At 48.3% G+C, this 22,114-nt stretch overlaps 3 protein-coding genes across 4 annotated transcripts; 2 read left to right on the top strand and 1 right to left on the bottom strand.

The window, feature by feature from the left end:
- Positions 1 to 927: 927 nt before the first annotated feature.
- LOC136505459 (fatty acid elongase 3-like) lies at positions 928 to 2,503 on the bottom strand. Its single transcript, XM_066500612.1, is given in 2 exon segments — positions 928 to 2,317; positions 2,320 to 2,503. Coding segments are annotated over 2 exon segments (1,140 nt in total). The 3' UTR covers positions 928 to 1,361.
- Positions 2,504 to 9,366: 6,863 nt separating this feature from the next.
- On the top strand, positions 9,367 to 11,811 carry LOC136505255 (uncharacterized). Its single transcript, XM_066500406.1, has 4 exons — positions 9,367 to 9,603; positions 10,492 to 10,581; positions 10,672 to 10,875; positions 11,519 to 11,811. The coding sequence occupies exons 1-4, from the start codon at positions 9,429 to 9,431 to the stop codon at positions 11,605 to 11,607; spliced, it is 558 nt and encodes a 185-aa protein (XP_066356503.1). The 5' UTR covers positions 9,367 to 9,428; the 3' UTR covers positions 11,608 to 11,811.
- A 569-nt stretch (positions 11,812 to 12,380) lies between these two features.
- Positions 12,381 to 21,283, top strand: LOC136505277 (uncharacterized). 2 transcript variants are annotated; one of them, XM_066500424.1, is made up of 2 exons: positions 12,381 to 12,511; positions 20,231 to 21,283. In XM_066500424.1, exon 2 carries the CDS (start codon positions 20,262 to 20,264, stop codon positions 20,964 to 20,966), a length of 705 nt encoding a protein of 234 aa, XP_066356521.1. In that variant the 5' UTR covers positions 12,381 to 12,511; positions 20,231 to 20,261; the 3' UTR covers positions 20,967 to 21,283. The 2 variants fall into 2 exon arrangements, with proteins under 2 accessions (XP_066356521.1, XP_066356522.1); XM_066500425.1 differs by lacking the exon at positions 12,381 to 12,511 and adding an exon at positions 12,549 to 13,392.
- Positions 21,284 to 22,114: the final 831 nt, after the last annotated feature.

The raw sequence follows: 22,114 nt of genomic DNA, 5'->3' as shown, positions 1-22,114 counted from the left end.
CATCTCACGGTAAAACAAGCCAAAATTTTATATATCCTGAAACTGCATGCTCGGCGCCAGCATCTACGGCGCCGAGCTTGGCGCCAGAGTGACTGGCGCCGAGCTTCGTTCCATGTAAGTTCGCCCCAGCCCAGGGGCTCGGCGCCAGGGACGCTGGCGCCGAGCTCAGCGCTAGCATCGATGGCGCCGAACTAGGGTCCATTTTTTAAATTCTTTCCACCAGGAGTCTATTTGTGAAAAACTTTCAAAAAAAAAAAAACTAAAAAATAAAAAATTCGGGTGGGTCGATGCGCTCGGAGAGGCCTTAGGTTCTGTATTGTGTTGTTTGGTGCCTCCCTCCTGCTGGCTGGGAAGCCCCTGTAAAAGCTCTCTCCTCTCTGTAGATGATGAGACACTTGCTCGACCAGCGACCAGGCCCAGGCCCAGGCCCAGGCCCAGGTGGAAGTAGAACCATTTTCGGTCCCTGACAGGTCCGATCGCATTGAAATGAGTCTCTGACAGCGCCATTTCTGGCGTCTCAGCATCTGATCCTTCACCGGTGTTTAGTCGGTGGAAAGTTAAAAATTTACTTATCGTAGTATTTTTGTTTTTATTTGATAATTAATGTTTAATTATGGACTAATTAGGCTTAAAACGTTTGTTTCGCAATTTCTAACCAAACTGTGCAATTAATTTTTTTTCTGCATTTAATGCTCTATACACATATCGCAAGATTTAATTTGATGTAATATTTTTTAGGAAAACTTTTCATGAACTAAACAAAGGCTCAGTAAGTGCCATTTCAGCTTCACATCAGACGGTACGCGACGCAACCTACCCAGCCCAGCCCAGCCATAAAGCTAGCATTTTTACCACCCCTTATATATCCGGCGATCGATAAAATCACGCTTGCAAAAATTCGTGGCGTTTTTTTTTTCTTTCTTTCTCTTCTCCCATTCTCATGTTCTTCAGTGTTTATTAGTACCAATGTACAGGACCATGAATGAATGAACACAAGAACGGACGGACAAGTAGTAGTAATCAAAACAAAAGAAAACTAAGCAAAAAAGCAGGGATCTTTTGCATTCGATTCGATGATCTCCCTCCCGCTTGCAAAAACACCGCAAGCACGGAGGATCATCATCATACCTATCGAATCGATCGCAGTCATCCATCCCTTGTCTTGTTGTTCTTGTTTGGTTGGTTGTGGTTTAATTTCTCCTCCTTCCGTCGCCGGGCCGGGCCTATTTACAAAAATATTACAGCAGCAGCAAGAGCAGGGGATTTGGATTGTCTGGGGTGGGGGCAGGTCGCCGTCGTCAGCCATCGCCTGATTGAATTGATTCGATCACCGTCACATGCTGAATAACCGATCATCCAATTCATAGCTCCTTGGCTGTGGCAGCGCCGGCGGTAACGGCGCCACCGGCAACGCCGCCGTCGTCGTCGCAGACGCCGCGCTTGCCGTAGCAATGAAGGAAGACCCAGAGCAGCGCGGCGTTGAGCAGGGTGTTGAAGACCCAGGCGCCGATACCGCTGCACCCACCACCGACGGCGCCAAAGTGCATCCAGACGACGCCGACGTGGCAGGCGAGGTTGCACCCGAGGAGTCCGAGCTGGCAGGCGAGCGCAACGGGGCCGGCGCCAGACCTGGCGGCGGGGAGCCCCGCGCCGACCCAGAACCTGTACCCGAGCGCGACGGCGTGCGCGAGCGTGGAGGCGAGGATGGCGAGCACCTGGAACGACTGGGAGAACTCGAGCCACAGGAACGCCATGGCGACGGAGGCGGCGTGCGCGAACACCCGCGCCGCGGCGCCCCGCCTCCGGCGCAGCACCGCGAACACGCCCCGCGCCGCGTGGAGGTACCGGGAGAGGTAGTAGGCGTAGGACCAGAAGAAGACGCGGCCCGAGGAGCGTGTGCCTGGGGGGAAGCAGAGGAGCCACCGGAGCGGCGTCGTGCGGCTCCGCCCCCGCCACGACCACCGCGTGTCACGTATCTCGGCTACCGCCGATAGCAGCGTCCCCGCGAAGATGGCCGACGACGCGGCTGCCATCAGCAGCGCGTGCGCCGCGGGCAGCGGGCCTAGAGGGACGGCGCGCGGCGCGCGGCGGCGGTTGGGAGAGCAATGGGCGGCGGCGGCGAGGCTCAGGGCGGCGTCCAGGGCGAGGCAGAGGAAGACGTAGGCGGCGAGGGAGCCTAGGAGGAAGGCCCAGGTGGAGAACCACAGGTGCGTGGGGCTCCACCGGAACCCCACGATGGCCGGGTGCTCCGCGAGCCAGTACGCGGCGGCCGCGGCCATGGTGGGGGGAAGAACGGGGACGGGGACGGGAATGGTGGGAGGACGGTGGGGGTTGCTGTGGCTGGAGGTGGAGGAGACGTGTGGACGAGGATGGAAAGGGATTTGGGGAGGAGAGAGGCGGATATATATAGCTGCCCGCCATTGAAGGAGGTTGCTCTGCTTTCTTTGGGCTTGAGAGATTCTTCAGCCTCGCCGTCGTCGTCCTCCTCTATGTCGGTCAACATGACAAGCCTCCTCTCCTCTCCGCGTTTTCTTTTTCTTTTTTTTTTCGTTCAATTTTTATTCAGAGCAAGCAGCATGTGAATGTGATTTTTTTCTTCCACATTCCGAGTCCAGTCAGCGCCGGTCCTAAGATTTTTTTTTTTACCTACAACGAAGCTAAAATTTTAGGCTTTTGATATAACCATGATAATAGTACTAGTACTATCCATTGATAGCATATATATACACATATATAAAATGTTACTAATAAGCAGTTAACAGAATGTAAAAGCAATATTCATATGAAATAATTTATACACATATTAAATTACCTCAAAAATTTCTTCTAACATTCCTTAATGCGAAGTCATCGATGATGGTGTCAATATCAATCTCCTTCTCAATGCACAATGTAGGGATTAAAACAATTAGTAACTATAATTTCATAAAGTAGGGATCGAAACAATTAGTACCTAAATTTCAGATTCCTACCCTATCTTGCTGGTTGCTACCGCCTGGCGCCTGCCTCCTCAGCTGCACAGGGAATCAGGGATCGGATCACGTAAGAGGTGAGATTAGGGCCCTTGTGAGGTGTGATTTGTCGTCCGCTCTGTCGCTCTGCTCTGCTGGAAGTGGACGTCGCGTTGCCGCCAGGCCCCGCCACGTGCCATGCGCCCACGCAGGAAAAGGAAAGGCCAAAGGTCGTGTACTCGCATGACTCTAGGCTCGCGTCTTGCGTGCCGTGGTCACAGTAGTCGAGGAGTCGGGTCGAATTGTTGACTTTTGTTCTTCTCTTAATTATGAATCATTTTCTAGAACTACTAGTAGTAGTGCCCTTTCGTTAATTTTAGACCAAACAAACAAATGAATTCTAGATGAGACCCTTTTGTGGTCGTCTCTCTGTCTCTGTCTTTGAATATAGTGCGTCAAGATAGACGTATACATGACACCTATTCTTAGGCAAGAAAACACGGTTCGCATGTTATTTTTGAGTCTCCGTAATTACTTAATAAAAAAAAATAGAAACACACACGGGTTAGGGTCATGACAAGTTTGTGTATGGCCATCCGAGAGTTGTCCCTGGAGATGGAACACTGAATGTTGCTTCTTGAATCTTTAGGGCTAGAGAAGAAAAGTTTACAAATGGCGTCATGAGGTTCGGACTTGGCCCCGATGCAAAGAGAGGTACACAAAGTTGTGTTTATGTTTTCTTTTCCCCTACATGAAGATACATTATTATATGAGCTCTGCATCCTTGAAGATATAATATATAGAGAATAAATAAACAAGATCACAAAATCAGTTGGTAATAATGGATCAACATGGAATCTTCTTCAGGGACAGGAATATTTCCAACTCCAAGACGGCGGGCTACTGCTGCTGCAACTGCTAATACTATATTGTACCTGATACTCCCTCCATCGATAAAACAAAACAATTCTTGGTTTTTAACGAATCAAATGATCTCAAGTGTGACTAAAATTTTATAAAAAAATACTAACAATTACTATACAAAATAAGTATCAATAAATTTATTATGAAATATTTTTTGTAATAAACTTAGTTACAGACATAAATATTAATACTATATCCACTATAAATTCAGAAGTTAAACTAGTTTGATATGCATCCTATAGTTATATTCTTTCGTGGGCGAAGGGAGTATTATTTAAGGAAATCAATCCAATCCAATCCAATCAGTAGGTGGTGAGGTGAGAGTGAAAGTAGAGTGAGAGGAGAGGCTGTGGTCGGCGGCGGCGGCGGCGGCGGCGCCTGTAAACTGCATTCTTTTCCCATACTACCCACTACTATAATCCCCTGCCCTCGGTTTAATGACCCGGCAAATTAAACTGCCGATGCTGATTAATAATTAAGAGCAACTCCAAGAAAGTAGCCATTTGTACCGTGAAATGCTATTTTAGACATTTTTTGGAAGAATCACGGCTCCGACAGCTATTCAATCATGTTTTCCAGAATAACCAATCATCCATCCCGCACTTCTCGCCGGATAAAAATAGCATGACATAAAGGCTCGCCATCTACATGGTGTTGTGCAAGCAAGTGGTTGGAGTATAGAAAATGGAAAAATGAACCAATCTCAGCTTGGCATGTCAGCTTTAAAAAAATAGATAATGAGAAATTTAGAAAGATGGTTGCATTACTCTACCCTTTTGGATGATATTCTATTTTAGAGAATGGCTAAATCATGAATTTTAGACTCTTATTTTAGGCAATATCTTGGAGTTGCTATAATCCAACCCGTCACCATCAGCTGCCCTCCCTCCGTTACCAGTTTCCACAAATTGATTAAAAACAATTCAGCCGTTCTAGACGCCGCCTGACGTACGCCACACCAGACACAAGTACTACGTCAAGTCCGCATTGTATAGAATTTGTCAAACCAAACCAAAACATGCGTACGTGCAAATACTAATACGTAGTACTACATGGAATGGCCATGGAATTGTAAAGATTTGTCTGAATGTTGAGCTCTGTTTGACCCTCCAGAAGAGCTAGTAAGAAATGGAGGAGGCAAGCAAGGCAAGGCAACAGACATCTATCTATCTGTTGGCTTGGCTGCCTCCGACTCTCAATCTGCATCTCAAGGCAACAGAAATGAAGTACTCCCATTCCCAACACTCTTCATCATCATCTGTCCGATTCCGATCACTCTGTTTTTGTTTTCTTCTTCCCGTCCTTTTTTTATGCATCTATATATATATATACTCCACCTGAATCGTGTGCACATCAAGGGAAAAGAGGGCACAATCGATCCACTTGTTGTATTGTATGTATGCCACGGCGCCGTTGTAGAATATGGATAAAGGGTGCCGGAGCTTCAGTTCACTGGAAAGCTGGCCTGAAACATGAGGAATAAGGAATCCCCCCTCTCGTCGTCCTTTTGCTCGCTCACAAGTCACAAGTTTCTTCTTTGCTGCCTTTGTTAGTTGCTTTCTACAGTAGAATATGTATAATAATCTACACACGTTGCTTCACTCTCTGAAACTTCAATAATTAATTTAACAACGGTTTTGATTTGTTGGCGACATCAGTGGCCGTAGGTATTCCATTTCCATTTATTTAATTTTGTAACGAATGGAACAGGTCTCGACCTGACGAACCGGATGATATTTGCCAGCAGCACTGAGGATGACGTCTAAAATGCTGCTGCTAGCTCAACTGGTTGGGTGGGTGGAAGGTACGGTCGACTGGTCATAGACCCAAACACTAAGTTTAAATTCCCCTCTTGGCTTAAATTTCGATGTGTATTTTCTCTTTCTAATAATAAAAACCCACCTAGTTCCTCCTATGTTATTTTCTCTTCTTAATAAAAAAAACCACCTAGTCCTCTTAGGTTGGTTCCCGTTTTTTTTTACTCTCACTGTTACGGCAGTTAGCATACACCACTGGTACAGGTACATACCTACCTGAAGAAAGATTATGTTCCAATATGATGCTCCAGCTAGCTAGCTATCGTCCGTCTGGGGTTCAGTTTCAGTTTGATGCAAAGAGAATTGGTCGAGACCCAAAAGCATCTCCATTACACATGCAATGGGGGTACTGGTACTACTCCTATTCATGCATGACATGACATGAACATTGAACAGTATGGATGGTGCTGCTCTACCAACCTTTATTTCATTCGCTAGAGCTTTTCATGAGGAAACCAAAGGAAAGGAACAGCACATGAACGGAAAGAAAAAGACCCTTAATTAGCTTGCTGGGATCCACTTGAGAAATAAAGCACATTGGCTTAACAGCTTGCTTTGGAATATTATTAGGTTGGTTGTGAACGAGGTCGACAATGCAAGCAGCCAAAGTGTTAGATTACCGCAAACCGCAAAGTAAGCGTAGGGAATAATGGAACAATTTATCTTTTCACATGCTTGGACTTGACTGGAGCATATATGATGTCTGTGTAGTGTCATAATTAAGGTACCAACATGTGTCATTGGTTTCGTCTCAAAAAAAAAAAAACGAACTTGTAAGTGTCCTTTGGTGTGTGGTCTGTGGATGAACATTTTATCCATCCTACTAATTACTTTTGTGTCGACTATTAGAATAAATATGCATCCTAATGTATATAAGTACATAAAACAGTTGGTCTTATATTGAGCGCGTTTGGATTGCGTCCCCGCATAGTCCTGGAGTCATCCGAGCCTTTTTGTTTCGTTTGGATTTTGATGCGGAATCATCTCATCCATCACCCGTCGATCCTCTATAACTAATTTCGCAAGTCAATAGTGCTCGCTTGTTGGTTTTAGTCAGAGCTTATCAGCCAGACAACAGTGTTTTCCTCTCACAATAAACCGGCATCAGCCGGACCTATCGGTCTATAAACCAACCAGCGACCAGAGACAGGGGGTCTACTCATCCGCGGAAAACAAGGCATGACCTAGTCCGGAATGAAATCGTTCTGCTGTGACTGAACCTGCAAACCAAACACGCTGATCATGTTCATGAGGAAAAGGAAAGGAACAGCACCTGAACGGAAAGAAAAAGACCCTTAATTAGCTTGCTGGGATCCACTTGAGAAATAAAGCACATTGACTAATACAATTTGCCTTGCCGGAGCCTATTACAGCAGATGGTGACAGCAGTCGGATAGTGAGAGAAGCAGGCTGAATAACTAACTGCTTCGCAATCCCAGAGAGTGTTCGGCTGACATTAAATTGCCACTGTGGTAGCTGAAAACACTGTTTATATTGAAATTTAGTGAGAGAAAAATACTGCTCCGGCTAAAAAAAAAAAAAAGCCAGCCAGGCCGAACACGCTGCCAGCTCCCACAGGCCACACAGCTTGTGTGCGTGGCGTGCTGCACATGCATGCATCACCAACCAGGCAACCAGCAGGTTTGTATACGTTTTTTCTTCGTTTTGCAAAAGCGACGACGTGTCCCTATCAAAAACACATAAAATAAAAAATCAACGTGTAAAATTTAGTATATCACGCTGGGCTGGTGTGTTTAGCGTGCATGATTCATTCGCGGATGTGTAAGAATGTCCTACATGCATGGATTTTGTCACAACCCAGCAGCATGTGTACGAGTGTCGCGTTTCTTTCTTTTTGCTTGCATTGCCAAGGAAGAAACCAAATCATTCGTTGTTGTTTGCGCAACTAATCCTGTCAATTTAGACAGCATGTAAAACACTCCCGTAAATTAAAACAGAAGTCAGATTTTTTTACAGATACATAAAACCAGGACAATAAATGCGTATATAGGAGAGTAGTATAAACGAATTAAACCATCGCTGATGTAGGGCCATTCGGTTATCATGGAATGGGGCTAGAAACCAATCCAGCTAATCAAACAAATCATTTCAGGTCTTGTTTGGATGTAGTCAGATTTGTATCAATTCGTATGTGTCAGCGTGGATTGGAGTTGAATTTAAATTAAATTTCACCCTAATCCACCCCAACACATATGAATTGAGGTGAACCCAACAACATCAACCAAGACCTCAGCTGAGATAGTTCGATTCTAGACAACTGAACAAGACCGTAGCCTGTTGTGAATTTGGCAATTCCAGCCGGCCGGATCGGAGCCGGTGCAATTCTCTGCCAGTAGATGGTATACATTCACTGGACGGTCGTCGTTCAAGATCGGCGTCACAAGACTTGTACTAATTGAAATTCGTTAGCCCGGCCCTGCCGTCATTGCTAACACACGCACATGACTAAGTCAACTCACTTTTTAATCAAAGGATATAACTAAGCTGATTTCTTTTCGGGCAGGCCACACTAGCGCTCTCTCCCTCCCCTTTTCATATTCTTCTTCTTTTCTTTTTTTAAGAACATTCTTTTCTTTTCTTTCCCTAATAACACGCCGTAGACTTGACTTATGTCGTGCTGCACGACTCGGTATATAATTAATAATAATATAATGCATGTATGGTTGCACATGTGATGGAGCGCGTTGCATAACTAATTAACATGGAGACGGTAGAAATTAAAGGATTATCCCCACCATGTCAACAACTAACTCCAGTGCATCATTCCAGGACTTTGTGGGGGAAACAGTAACTAGAATATATATGGGTTTTAATATATAAAAATTAGGGGGGGGGGGGGGGGGGATGATGTTTCATATTATTAATTCGCAAAGGAGAACAAAGCACCAAAAAATGCATAATCTTCATCATAAAAGAATGTCCAACACAAAAGCAAAAAAATTATGCACAACAATAGGCCCTTGTTAGGATCAAGCAAAATCTAGATACAAATTCGAAAGGGATAATCAAGAATTTGGGAAGAACTAGAAGCAGGTCCTGAAGAAATTTGGGAACTCAATACACGGCCGTTTCTTCCGGTAGCAGTATACCATCACCGAACACACACCACACTAGGCGCCGTTTGAACCCCACTAGATTTATGGGAATGGGAATCCGGATAAAAAGAATCCCAACAGGTTTATTGGATTTAGATATATTCTAAAAATCCGTGAGCTAAAATTCCTCTAAAATATTAGACCGTTTGGATGAGAATTAGTATTGTGGGATTTATTTCTATCCGCATTCTCAAAATCTGAAGGATACAAACGGCGCCTTAGACCGAGGCCCACTATACATGTGTCAAGAGGCCCAATCCAATTGATTACGTCTCCCCTTCGATACTCGTGACAGCCCAGCAATAATCACATCACCGCTTCACCGTCCGTGAGAACTTGTGGTCATAGTGAATCCAAAATTTTGATTTTTTTTTGTTTTTTCTTTGAGGGTTTTTTTATTAGGAGGCTGATCCTGAGTTATATCAGGTCTGTCCCAACCTCACAAAATCGGTTATCAAAAAAAAAAAAAAACTCACAAAATCTCGAGGTGCGTGAAACAAAAAAAAAAGGAAAGGGGGAGAAAATGACAGAAAGGCCGGAGCCCACAAAAAGAGGCCCATACAGTCCACAAGACGCGGGGTAGAGGACGCGAGCGGATCGTCTCTGGGAAGAAGGCAGCAATGGCGACGCGGTGCCTCGCAGGGTCTCTTCCCCTATTCTCCGCATCCACAGCCGCCGCGGCGACCAGGGCCCAGCCTCTCCCCTCCGCCGCCGCGCCCCGCCGCGTCCCAACACGCCTTTCGGTTGCCACGGGCGGGGAGCAGCAGCTCATCACCGCGCAGGATCCGGCGCATGGTGAGTCGTTATTGCTTCTTGCTGTCGCCTGCTACTATATAAAATGTTAGATCCAATCCAATTGATTATGTGACAAGGGATGGAGACTCTTTCTCTGCATAAATGAATTAGTATTACTTAGGTGATTCCGGTATTGGGTAATGGTTGGATTACTAATTTACTTTCTGGTTGCTGCTATTTTGCTCCAATTAGAATGGTCTCTGAATAAGCGATGGGTAACACTCAGACATCTGTTAACTTCGGAAATTTTGCCGTCACTCTGAACAACAAATTGTTGTTTGGTGACAGGGAGAAATGTCTCCCTCTCTAACTGGGGCCTGCTCCGGTTCCAATAATCTTGTTGCATCATAATCGTGTGGCTAGCTCCGCACTAGCTCTATGAACTATTTCCTTACTGAACGAAAACTGGACATTAGATTTCTGTGGCTGCTCATCTTTTCCAGTAGGAGAGTTCGCAACCATTGTGTCCCATTAAGCTAGCTGTTCATGCTTTGAGGCGAATAAATGTCAACGTATACAATTTTTACATTTTCTAAATTATATTATATGTTTATGGAAAAGCACATCAAAATGTGTTATGTACTAGTATAATTCGTGACAGTGTCATACCTACTAACTCAGCCAGGCTGCTGAATTTACTGTTTTTAGTCTTCACAAATGAATGCACAAATGGAGTATTGTTATGATGGTAGGCTAGTGCATCCATGATGATGATGTAACTTATGTAAGCGCTAAGCAGGCCTTCACTTCTCTGTACAAGGCAACTATTATTAGCTTGTTGCATACGGTCATGGAGTTGGATCTGTCGAAGAAATGTATATTTTAATGAAGTTCCGCTGACTAGATTCAATCCAAATTAACAAGATTGTTGTCTGCTCTTCGGTGCAGAACCTGACTATGGAGTCGTTAGCATTCATCATGTTGGAATTCTGTGCGAAAATCTTGAAAGGTCAATGGCATTCTACAAGGACCTCCTGGGTGAGTTAGCTTGCTTTCTGCTGTGTACGTTGTATTTCTGCTGTTCTGCGGTGGTTGCTTGTAAAGCAAACTGACGCATTGCTTAATCAGGTCTGAAGGTGAATCCAGCTAGGCCAAATGACAAGCTTCCATACAGGGGTGCTTGGCTGTGGGTTGGTTCGGAGATGATCCACTTGATGGAGCTACCAAATCCTGATCCACTGACAGGACGCCCCGAGCATGGTGGACGTGATCGTCACACCTGCATAGCAATTAAAGATGTTTTGAAGCTGAAAGAAATATTTGACAAAGCTGGTATGCCTGACTCTTTACTTTCCTTGCCTGCTACTTAAAAAATGCACACTAGGTAATCACTTTTTTTGTCTAATTGCACTCTGCTATGTGATATGATCTTTGTCGTGTGATTATATATGCCTTGCGCCATCCTAGAAGAGCTGCTTGTAATGTCAATGAAATAACTCTATTTATGGCTTTTTTGCAGCTGGCTTGCAAATCTCTCTCTCTCTCTCTCTCTCTCTCTCTCTCTCTCTCCAAAAACTAACACCCATGGTTTTAGTTGCCATTTTCTTACAGCTGTTCAGAAGTAGCTATATTTTTACAGTCAGCTCAATAATGATGTGTGTATAATCTATCAGAAACCTGCTCCATAGATTTCTTATGATCGCTTTAAGTTAGATCCACATGACTTTATTTTTGTGTGTTGTGTCCGTTATATGCATGAGACTTGTTTCAGCTTTTATGTAGGACTTCTCTCTTGTACTAAACATAAACTCTTCAAACTTATGCCTTTATCATGATATGATCTGTGTTGTCGTCTGTTTTTCATCAAGCCAGATTATCATGAAAGTCTGACGACTGTAAGTCAGCATAACGTATGCCATTCTTTTACGAACCGTCTGAACATATGGTTGCCTTGCTACTAAACAAATAAATGCAGGAATCAGCTACACACTAAGCAAATCCGGGAGGCCAGCGATCTTTGCAAGAGACCCAGACGGGAATGCCTTGGAGTTCACCCAAGTGTAGCAACTGGAAGACTCCTTTCACGCTGTAGAACATCTCGTAGCCTTACGCAGTTACGCTTGTTAGGGTACAGTATACCTAGAGGGCCTAGACTTTGCTGCTAGTATTTCTTGTAGCTACAGAATAAAGACCTGGCAGATAAATACTGCTTGTACATATATGACATATCGATCAAGTATTTGAGGTTGACGGGTTTCATGGTAGTAATTTATACCTCCAGCAGATGCAAGTGTGCGAAAGGTCAAAAAATGGATTTCTGTTATCCAGGGCATCGAACTTGAGACCAGAATCTTGCAATCATTTACCAAAATATCAAAATGATATGACTATGGTTCTGGACATATAATGTTTGATATATATATATATATATGGTCACCTTATATATCGTATCAGTACCTTGCATATTTGCTTTGTTACAACTAAATTATTTCTTTTTCGTTCTAAAAAAAATCTTTTATGAAACAGAAGGGGGAAGCCCTTACTGTTATTATTCTTACTCCCTCCATTCTACGTTACTAGATGTTTTGGTTTTTCTAGATATATTGCTTTTGGTATGTATATCTAGAGTTGAGATGATGTGGCTCCACGCATCGAGCCCAGTAACCATCTGTCTGGGCCGGGCTCGCAAAGGCCCAACATACATTGCACGTGTACTGGATACGCATACGCCCCGAGACCGAGAGCAGTTCACACGTACTCACCGACACCGTGATTATCATTAATTTTAAACTAATTAATAGGTTCAGTTAAAAAATACTACTGTGCTAATTAGTCGCGGCGCGTCCAGGTCCAGGCAAGTCCCGTCCCCGTCTGCCTGCCCTCTCGTCGCACGCCTCGAAAAGCTTCTCGCATCTACTGGGTGCTCCGTCTCCGTCCGTCTCCCACGCCACCGCCGCCCCGGCCGCCGGTAACTTCCGCTGACACTCTCCCTCTCCTCCATCCCTCCCTCTGCTTGCTCCCGCACGGCTGGATTCCTCCTGCTGCTGCTACAGATTGACTAGCACTAGGACTAGGAGTAAGTCAGATCAGACCGCCGGCTCGCCGGATTCCTTGCGTTCCCCGCCCGATTCCGGTTCCGTCCGTCGGCTGTGCCTGGGCTGGGCGGGCACCAGCCGCTACGTTAGCTTTCTTGCTACTTGTTACTACGAGTCAGATCGGTCGCCTCGGCTGTTGTTTTTCCTCGATTCCTGCCGCGATGTCATCTCCTCGACAGGAATGGGATGGGATGGGGGTTTCAGATCTCCTCTGCTAGTGCTAGGGCTCCTTCCACCCCATCCATCTCTCCCTGGGTGGAGCGGAGCACTCACCCTCACTTGCGATTTCAGCTCTAATTTCCACCATACTGTAGTTTCCGTTCTACTCTAGTTGTTTGCTTCCTCCTCCATATGCGCAACAACAGACGGCATCCATCATTTCTGCTTCGTTATGCTGCTGTTATAGTGCTCGTGCTCATGGAGTGCCAACTAGAGCTGATTGCAGGCCTCAGCCTCAGCCTCAGGTTGGGGACTGAAAGAAAAACAAAGCTCTGTTTCATCAGTAAAGTACGCAGTATTTCTGTCCTAGTCTTAGTAGTTCCTCTGCTTCCCTATTCTGTTCAAGTCGGTACACCAATGTGCATGCAGTCCCTATGTGCCATCATGGTTCCAAAGGCAGCTAGACGGCCAGGTGTGTGTTGGGTCTGCCTGGATGCCTAGGCGGTGCCTGGGGTGATGCCTAGGCGACAAAGTAACACTGTTTCACAAGGCGAGCTGAGTACGCTTGGATGCCTAGGCGACACCTTTGAAACAGGTGCGCCATACATTTGTTTTTACTCTTTTTGGACATGGACACACTTCTATATTTGCTTGCTACTGTCTCTAACGCAGGCAGTAGTTTGTACCGACAGAAGAAGAAAAAAGAGGAAAGCAAAAGACCTCGAACAGTCTGTAAGACATAATCTGCTGCTGATCTCTCTCTCTTGCTGCAGTAGAGTTGGCATTTGGTCAGCTTGGCTGTCCAGTCTCTACTGCTGTAGCAGTATGCTAATAGACCACCTTTAGTACATTAGTTGGTAGCTATTACATCAGTCATGTCTTGGTAGTGGGCTGATCTAAGCTTTGTACTGCTAGTATTAGGAGTAGTTGGTGTACCTTAGGAGTAGGTAGTTGGTGTACTCACCAACAACTATGTACCTGGTAGAGGTATTAACACTTGTATATATATCACACCTAAGGCAATGCAAAAGAGCAGTTTAGTTTGCCACATCCAAAAGCAGAGCTTTCGGTCAGCGCTGGGCTTGTGCTGTGTGTGTGAGCTGTTCTCAATATCTTCTTCTACCTCTAGCCATAGTGAGTGAGTACTGGTAAGCTTTCTGCTTACCTGTGCAGGGCAGTCGAGGGACCAACAAGTGGTATTGGAGCCGTACAAGCGTCATCGCCGGACAAACCGCTGGCGATGACGGACGGTTCGGAGATGGGTGACCGCAACGTTGCTGCTGTGGCTGCCCAGCAACGACAGGAGGTCGTCGTGCGCACGGTGCAGGAGGTCAGCGGCACCAGTTGGCTAACGCTGACTCGCACCAACTATGGCGAGTGGGCGGTGACCATGAAGGTCAAGCTCAGAGCCCGACGGCTCTGGAATGCCATTGACAAGGGCACCGACAACGAAGAAGACATGTCAGCGTTGGAGACTATCCTCGCTGTTGTGCCAGCGGAGTACAGGGAGCCGTTGGGGGCGAAGAACTCTGCTAAGGAGACGTGGGAGGCCATTACAGCGATGCGCGTCGGCTCCAACCGCGCAAAGAAGGCGACGGCCCAGCTGCTGAAGCAGGAGTACGCCAACCTCAAGTTCAAGGATGGTGAGTCGGTGGAGGACTTCTCCCGCCACCTGTAGTCGATCATCACCAAGCTAAGGAGCCACGGCGTCACCATCGACGAAGAAGAGGCGGTCTCCAAGGACCTCCACTCCGTGCCGGTGAAGTACATCCAGATTGCTCTCTCCATAGAGACGATGCTGGACTTGTCCACCCTCACCATTGAGGATGTGACAGGTCGTCTGCGGGCGGTGGACGAGCGCATGGAGCAGGCCATAGCAACGACGGACAACGGCAAGCTGCTGCTGACAGAGGAGGAGTGGGCTGCCCGGATGAAGGAGAAGAAGTCTGAGGAAGCCTCCTCCAGCCGCGGTGGCGATGGCAAGCGTCGCGACAAGGCTTCTTCGGAGAAGAAGAAGAAGAAGGTCGACCCCAACGTCTGCCGGCGCTGCGGGAATACGGGCCATTGGGCAAAGTTGTGCCCAAATCGCAAACAGGAGAAGAAGGTCGAGGCTCATTTAGCGCAAGCTGATGAGGATGATGAGGCCACTCTCCTGATGGCGATGTTCTGTGCACTGCACGACATTGAGGCCAAGGAGAAGGGAGAGGTGATGGCGGTGGAAGGGCACGGCAAGGCTCTGAAGGTTGTCAACCTCGACGAACCGCGCGCCGAAGTCCACCTCGGACGTGTGGGCGGCGAGCAGGAGCAGCGGTGGTACCTGGACTCCGGCGTCAGCAACCACATGACGGGCTCCAAGGAAGCCTTCTCTGAGCTCGACGGCAACGTGACCGGCACGGTGAAGTTCGGTGACGGCTCAAGGGTGACGATCCAAGGGCGCGACACCATCATCTTCAGGTGTCAGAACGACGAGCACCGCGTGTTGACGGATATATATTACATTCCGCAGCTGCGTTCAAGCATCATCAGCATTGACCAGCTGGATGAGCGCGGCAGCGAGGTATTGATCAAGGACGACGTCCTCAGGTTCAGGGACCGGGAGCAACGGCTTCTCGCCAAGGTGAAGAGGTCCCGGAACCGGCTGTACCTGCCCGACTTGAAGGTGGAGCAGCCCATCTGCTTGGCTGCACGGCACACGGAGGAGCCATGTGAAAGGTTCTTGTGTGGTTTTGGTAATTGAGTGACAATTTAGGTGGGCTAATTGTGTTTATGTGAGATACACAGGTGATTAGTCCACAGGTACATGTATGTGAGCAACATATGCCATGAAGGTGAAAATGGTTTGGAGATGTTGCAATGCTCACACATGTGATGATGAAGGAGCTCATTGCACATGAGACATGACATTGAGTCATGTGATCAAGGTGGAGAAGAAAGACATGACTTAGCTTGATGGACCGGTTGCAAGCGTGAAGGGCAAGTTGGAGGCTTTGGAGCGATGGACCGCGTGGCGGTGAAGCTTAAGCAAGACTTGGCGTCGATGGACGAAGGCAACGGTAAAAAGCAAGTGAAGTCAAGATCGATGAACAAATATGATCACGTGATGATATAAAGTGGATCATCTCATTGTTGATCGTGTTGTTGCATGTGTTGCATCGACATTGGAGGAGATGGAATGAAATACGCAAGGCAAAGGTATAATCTATGACATTTCATTTCACCGGTCATAGGTGTGTAGATAAGTTGATGACCAGGTTTAGGATAGATGGCCGTACTATCAAGAGGGACAAACTTGTTTGCATATCGGTCATCTAGTGTCACTCGAGTGATCTAATTTTACATTGTCGCTAGGATCGAGTGGCGTGGCAAGTTGAGTGGCTAATCCTTTAGAAAATGATTGTGAAAATACTTACACACATACACATGGTGGTGTACACTTGGTAGTGTTGGCATATTTACAAAGGAGAAGAAGTTGGAGTTAATATTGGATCAACTCGGTGAAGAAACAGAGGCGAAAGGAGGTCACTGTGAGTGACCGGACGCTGGCCTTAATTGGACCGGCGCGTCCGGTTAGTGGCAGCAGTGAACGCGCGGTCTCGGTCTTGTGACCGAACGCTGGCGCGAAGAGTGACCGGACGCTCAGGGTCTACGTCCGGTCAGTGCTGACGTACGCTGACGTGTTGGCGTGAGGAACAACAGTGACGCGTGGCAGTCGGAGAATTACCGGACTCAGGTGCTGCGTCCGGTTGTGAAGGAGCGGACGCGTCCGGTCGCAAAACAGAGGCTCGGGGAGCTCTCTCGAAACGACTGGACTCTGGCTGGTCTGCGTACGGTCGTGCAGGAGCGGACGCGTCCGGTCGCGTGTGAGTGGTGCCGAGCACTTCAGCAGCAGTCCAGCAGCAATGCCGACCACTCCAGAGGGGGTGCCGAGCACTTAAGCAGCAGTGCCGAGTTCTCCAGCAGTGGAGCCGACCACTCTAGGAGTGGTGCGGACCGCTCCAGCAGTGGATCCGACCACTCCGGTAGTGGTGCCGAGCGGTCCAGCAGCGATGCCGACCACTCCGGCAGAATAGGGAGGCCATGGACCACCGATCGAGTTCACCTCTCCACCCACCGACATCGACGAGTACGTGGACGCTTTCCACGACGGCGAGGAGGTTCGGTTTAGGCGGGTGGGCAACATCGTCGGCAAAGGGGGAGCTCCTGGGTTGGCGAGTCGGCTGCTCGACGATCCAGAGCCGCTTCTCATCAGTGCAGAGGAGCCACCGACGTTTGCAGTGGCCGAACGCGACACCAATTGGCGCCGGGCGATGTTGGAAAAGATGAAGACCATCGAGGACAACGGGACATGACAGCTGGTGGATCCACCGGTGGGCTGCAGGCCGACGGGTTGAAGTGGGTCTACAAGGTGAAGCGGGATGAGCGCGGCGCCATTGTCAAATACAAGGTTTGGCTCGTCGCCCGCGGCTTCGTGCAGCGTGAGGGCATTGACTTCGAGGAAGTCTTTGCTCCGATGGCGCGAATGGAGTCCGTTCACTTGCTGTTGGCCATGGCAGCAGCGAAGGATTGGCGCATCCACCACCTCGACGTCAAGTTTGCGTTCCTCAACGGCGAGCTCGCGGAGACGGTCTTCGTCAAGCAAGCTCCGGGCTCGCCGTCATGGGCGCTGAGCACAAGGTGCTCAAGCTGTGCAAGGCGCTCTACGGGCTGCGGCAAGTCCCTCGGGCGTGGAACACCAAGCTCGACGTCACCTTGGGCGAGCTTGGGTTCACTCGCTGCGCCACAAAGCACGCGTTGTACATGCGGCGACGGGGGAAGAAGGAGCTCGTCGTCGACGTGTATGTGGACGACTTGATCGTCACTGGAGCGCGGGCGGAGGACATTGACGGCTTCAAGCGCGAGATGGCTGCTCGTTTCAAAATAAGCGATATCGACGCGCTCTCCTACTACCTCGGCATTGAGGTGAGGCAGGGGAAGGAGCACATCTCCCTGGCCAGTGCGCCTATGCGGAGAAGCTACTGGAGCGCAGCGGCATGGCGGAGTACAAGCCGTGAGTAACTCCAATGGAGGAGCGGCTGAAGCTGTCCAAGCACAGCATGGCGGCGAAGGTGGACGCGACACTCTACCGGAGCATCGTTGGAGGGCTGCGCTACCTCATGCACACTCGGTCGGACATCGCACATGTCAGCCGCTTCATGGAGGACCCGTGCGGGGATCACTAGACGGCGGTGAAAAGGTTGCTGCGCTACGTCAAGGGGACGCTCGATCAAGCTTTCATCTTCTCCAAGAGTGGCGGCAAGGGTGGGTTGCGGCTCACGGTCTTCAGTGAGGCACCCTCCAAGACAAAGGAAGGTGAGCCGGAGCTCACTGTCTTCAGCGATGCGGACATGGCGGACGACATTGATGGGCGACGGAGCATCTCTGGCGTGCTCGTCTTCCTTGGAGCGGCCCCCATTGCTTGGCAGTCGCTGAAGCAAAAGATCGTGGCGCTGTCGACGTGTGAGGCGGAGTACGTCGCAGTAGCCACGGCGGCGTGCTAGGCTGTCTGGCTGCACCGGCTGCTGGGTGAGCTGACCAGCGAGGAAGCTCACCCGCCAGCTCTGATGGTGGACAACCAGCCCGCCATCGCCCTCGCCAAGAACCCTGTCCTCCACGACCGAAGCAAGGACATTGACATCAAGTTCTACTTCCTCCGGGACTGCATCGATGGAGGGTAGATCGTCATCGAGTTCGTCGAGACCGGCAGACAGCTCGCTGACATCCTCACCAAGTCACTCGGGTGCCTGCGGTTCATGGAGCTGAGGAAGATGATTGGCATGGATGATGTCAAGTCATCGGGTTAGCAGCAGGATTAGGGAAAGAATTGTAAGACATAATCTGCTACTGATCTCTCTCTCTCTTGCTGCAGCCGAGTTTGCATTTGGTTAGCTCGGCTGTCCAGTTTCTACTGTTGTAGCAGTATGGCAATAGACCACCTCTAGTACATTTTTCTGGAATACGCAGGAGAGTTGCCTCTAGTACATTTTTTCTGGAATACACAGGAGAGTTGCGTATCATTGCATTAAGAAAGGGGATAAAAGGCTTATATAGCCATACAACAGCATACACACCAACTTTACACACCGTCTCTAGATTATCACCTCTAGTACATTAGTTGATAGTTATTACATCAGCCATATGTTGGTAGTGGGCTGATCGAAGGTTTGTACTGCTAGTACTAGGAGTAGTTGGTGTACCTTAGGAGTAGGTAGTTGGTGTACTCACCAACAACTATGTACCTGGTAAAGGTACTAGCACTTGTATATATATCACACCTAAGGCAATGCAAAAGAGCAGTTCAGTTTGTCACATCCAGAAGCAGAGTTTTCGGTCAGCGCTGGGCTTGCGCTGTGTGTGTGAGCTATTCTCAATATCTTCTTCTGCCTCTAGTCACAGTGAGTGAGTGTGCTGGTAAGCTTACTGCTTACTTGTGCAGGACAGCCGGGGACCAACACAGTCTACTACCGTTATTTGTACTCAGTTCGACCTTTTTTGTATGAACCAAACAACTAGGAAGATGTAAACATAGCTCTTCCTTTCCACCTATTATCAGCCAAGTAGACTCGTTGTACGGTGTTATGTGGTTGCTAGGATTGAGAGGGGAGAGTCGAGGGCTGCGACGGTGGCTGGCGCGCTACAGTACCCGCGACGCTACAGTACCGCGGGTACTGTTCACAGCGGCGGCGGCTAGGGCTGCAAGGGCGCTGGGGGAGGCTGGCCGCGGGGCTTCGCCCACGGCCGGCAAGAGAGAAGGGATTTCCTTCTAATCTCTTGCTTAATTATAGATTGATACATCTCCTCTCATTATATAGAGAGGTCTGACTTGGCCCCTAAGCAAGCGACTAATTAACCCTAATGGGCTAAGGCCCAATAGGCCCTTGACTACTCTAACATACGGATGGCATGCATGCGCTCTAGGAAATGTAAATAGCTGTCTGGGTATATCTTAAGACAAGAGCATGGGCCATGGAGCTCCAGCTCTCCAGTACTAGCATAAACTGCTCTGATGGATGCCGAGACAATTGTTCCTCAAGAAATATGCTCCTGATTGGTTGGTTGGGCGGCTGATTTCCGAAAACATCTAGATTTTTTATGGTCTAACTAGTGGGTTCACTGTGGCTAATCAACTTCCCGGATGGCTTTTAAGAGCTTTGCCTCTAAAATACACACTGGATGGTAAATTCCAGTTCAAAACCAACACATTACATACATGGTACTATGACTGTATAGGACAACACCTAAAAATAGAACGGATGAGTATGTTAGCTGCCGATCACTGCAAATACCCTGAGCGAACCTCCCTGACAATATATGTACTTCTGAATTTTGCAATTCGATTCCTGTCTTCCAAGAGGAATTGTGTGCCTGACAATTGTAGCAATTTCCATCTGTTGCAGGTAGGTAATATCAGTTCCAAGAGCACTCGACATGGCGGCCAATGTTGGGGAATCAACAAGCGGTAGCAGCAGTGGCGCTGATGCTGGGGGTAGCTTCGAGTGCAACATATGCTTCGAGCTGCCACAGGAGCCGATCGTGACGCTGTGTGGGCACCTCTTCTGCTGGCCGTGCCTTTACAAATGGTTGCACATCCACTCGCACTCCCCCGAGTGCCCAGTGTGCAAGGCCATTGTCGAGGAGGACAAGCTCGTCCCCCTTTATGGCCGTGGCAAGGACCGTGTCGACCCGAGGTCCAAGAACGTCCCCGGGGCAGACATCCCCAACCGTCCGGCTGGACAGAGGCCTGCCACGGCTCCGCAGGCCGATCCCAACACCCACTTCCCCAACGCCAACCCGAACCCGTGGTTCATGGGCGGGGGAATCCCACTGGCGAACGCGCGGTGGGGGAACTACACCTTCTCGGCTGCGTTCGGGGGCCTGTTCCCGCTGCTCAGCTTCCAGGTGCATGGGTTCCCGGATGCCACCGCCTATGGCCAGCCGGCCGGGTTCCCTTATGGATACGGCCACGGCCACGGCCATGGCCACGCGTTTCATGGCGTGCACGGTGGAGGACATGCCCACGCCGCCGCCGCTCCTCGGCACGGTCAGCAGCAGCAGCAGCAGGCGGATGTGTACCTCAAGGCGCTGCTCATCCTGGTCGGCGTTCTGGTGATTGCGAGCCTCATCACGTTCTAGGCTTTGCCTGTTGGTTGGTGTCATATTGTTGTTGCCTTGCTGGTAACAAGGAGTAGTAAGAGAGACAGACAATTGCAGATACGTTGTGATGCTGCTGTGTGCATTTATCTTGCCCTCTCCATATACAACACGACTGAAGCTGAATTATTCAGAGCGGCGCGTTTACATGGAAGTGTTGATAGCAGAATTGTTGTTGTACATACTGTTTGGTTGTGGTCCAGTGGACACCTACATGCATACTGTGGTTTTGAACATACATTTACATTATAATGAATAATAATTTGGAGGCTGTGTTCAAATGAGGTGTAGCAAAGGCTTTTCTTTTTTCTTTTGGCCACCGGACGAGGAGGGTATGCAATTGTTGAGAGGAGGGGATAAATTTCAACCTCTGGTAAGTTATTCGGGCCAGTGTTTATAGTCGCAGTTGTTTTTGTGTGAAATGGCGCTAGCTAAAGCCCTGAGCTTAGGTGTTTGCGTATTTTGTTTAGTCATAGGCAAATGGTTTGCAGCAGAGTGCATGGTCCTCATCCCAGCTGCTGCTGATGGCAGGAAGTAATTTGTATTTGTTTGTTTTTTTTTTAAACTGGGCATCACTTCATTACTCATTGGCTAACAAATCGTTAGCGATAATTACATGTATTTGTTTTGGTACAAAGAAACAATGAAAACATTCGTGTCAAATGCGATTTGATCCCAGTACCCAAAAAACAATGAAAACATTCGTGTCAAACACGATTTGATCCCAATTTGAAAGGATGAATGCAACACCTTCCTTGAGTTTGTTTGGCTCGTGGGCCACGCACGGATCGGGTGTGGGCTTGGGCCCCAAATAATGAACGGAATTGAAACGGGATGGAATTCAAACGGGCAGAGCAGGCTAGCCCTCGAAACTTTTTTAAATAATATTTTTTAATGATTAATTGCAAATCTAGATATTTTTATATAAAAATTTGATATATATATAGCAGCATGTCGGCTGCCCAACGGCCCTCGGAACCCTGTCGGCAACTGGAGGGCCGATGAGAACAGTCGGCCCTTGAAAGGCCGATAGATCAGTCAGCATTGGCCGAGCGGAGGGGCCGACTGGCTAGGATCCTATCGGCCAACAAGATGCCGATAGGCCTTATTTAAAAAAAATCGCTAACCCT

This window comes from Miscanthus floridulus, chromosome 14, assembly GCF_019320115.1.
Source record: "Miscanthus floridulus cultivar M001 chromosome 14, ASM1932011v1, whole genome shotgun sequence".
Classification (NCBI taxonomy): domain Eukaryota; kingdom Viridiplantae; phylum Streptophyta; class Magnoliopsida; order Poales; family Poaceae; genus Miscanthus; species Miscanthus floridulus.
This window is presented reverse-complemented; position numbering and strand designations above follow the sequence as displayed.

Excerpts from the sequence above, each read along its gene's own strand:
- LOC136505255 (XM_066500406.1), top strand. The coding sequence starts at position 9,429 with ATGGCGACGCGGTGCCTCGCAGGGTCTCTTCCCCTATTCTCCGCATCC. Across the intron at positions 10,582-10,671 it reads ATTCTACAAGGACCTCCTGG|GTCTGAAGGTGAATCCAGCT; the intron begins GTGAGTTAGCTT and ends TTGCTTAATCAG. Across the intron at positions 10,876-11,518 it reads AGAAATATTTGACAAAGCTG|GAATCAGCTACACACTAAGC; the intron begins GTATGCCTGACT and ends AAATAAATGCAG.
- LOC136505277 (XM_066500424.1), top strand. The coding sequence starts at position 20,262 with ATGGCGGCCAATGTTGGGGAATCAACAAGCGGTAGCAGCAGTGGCGCT.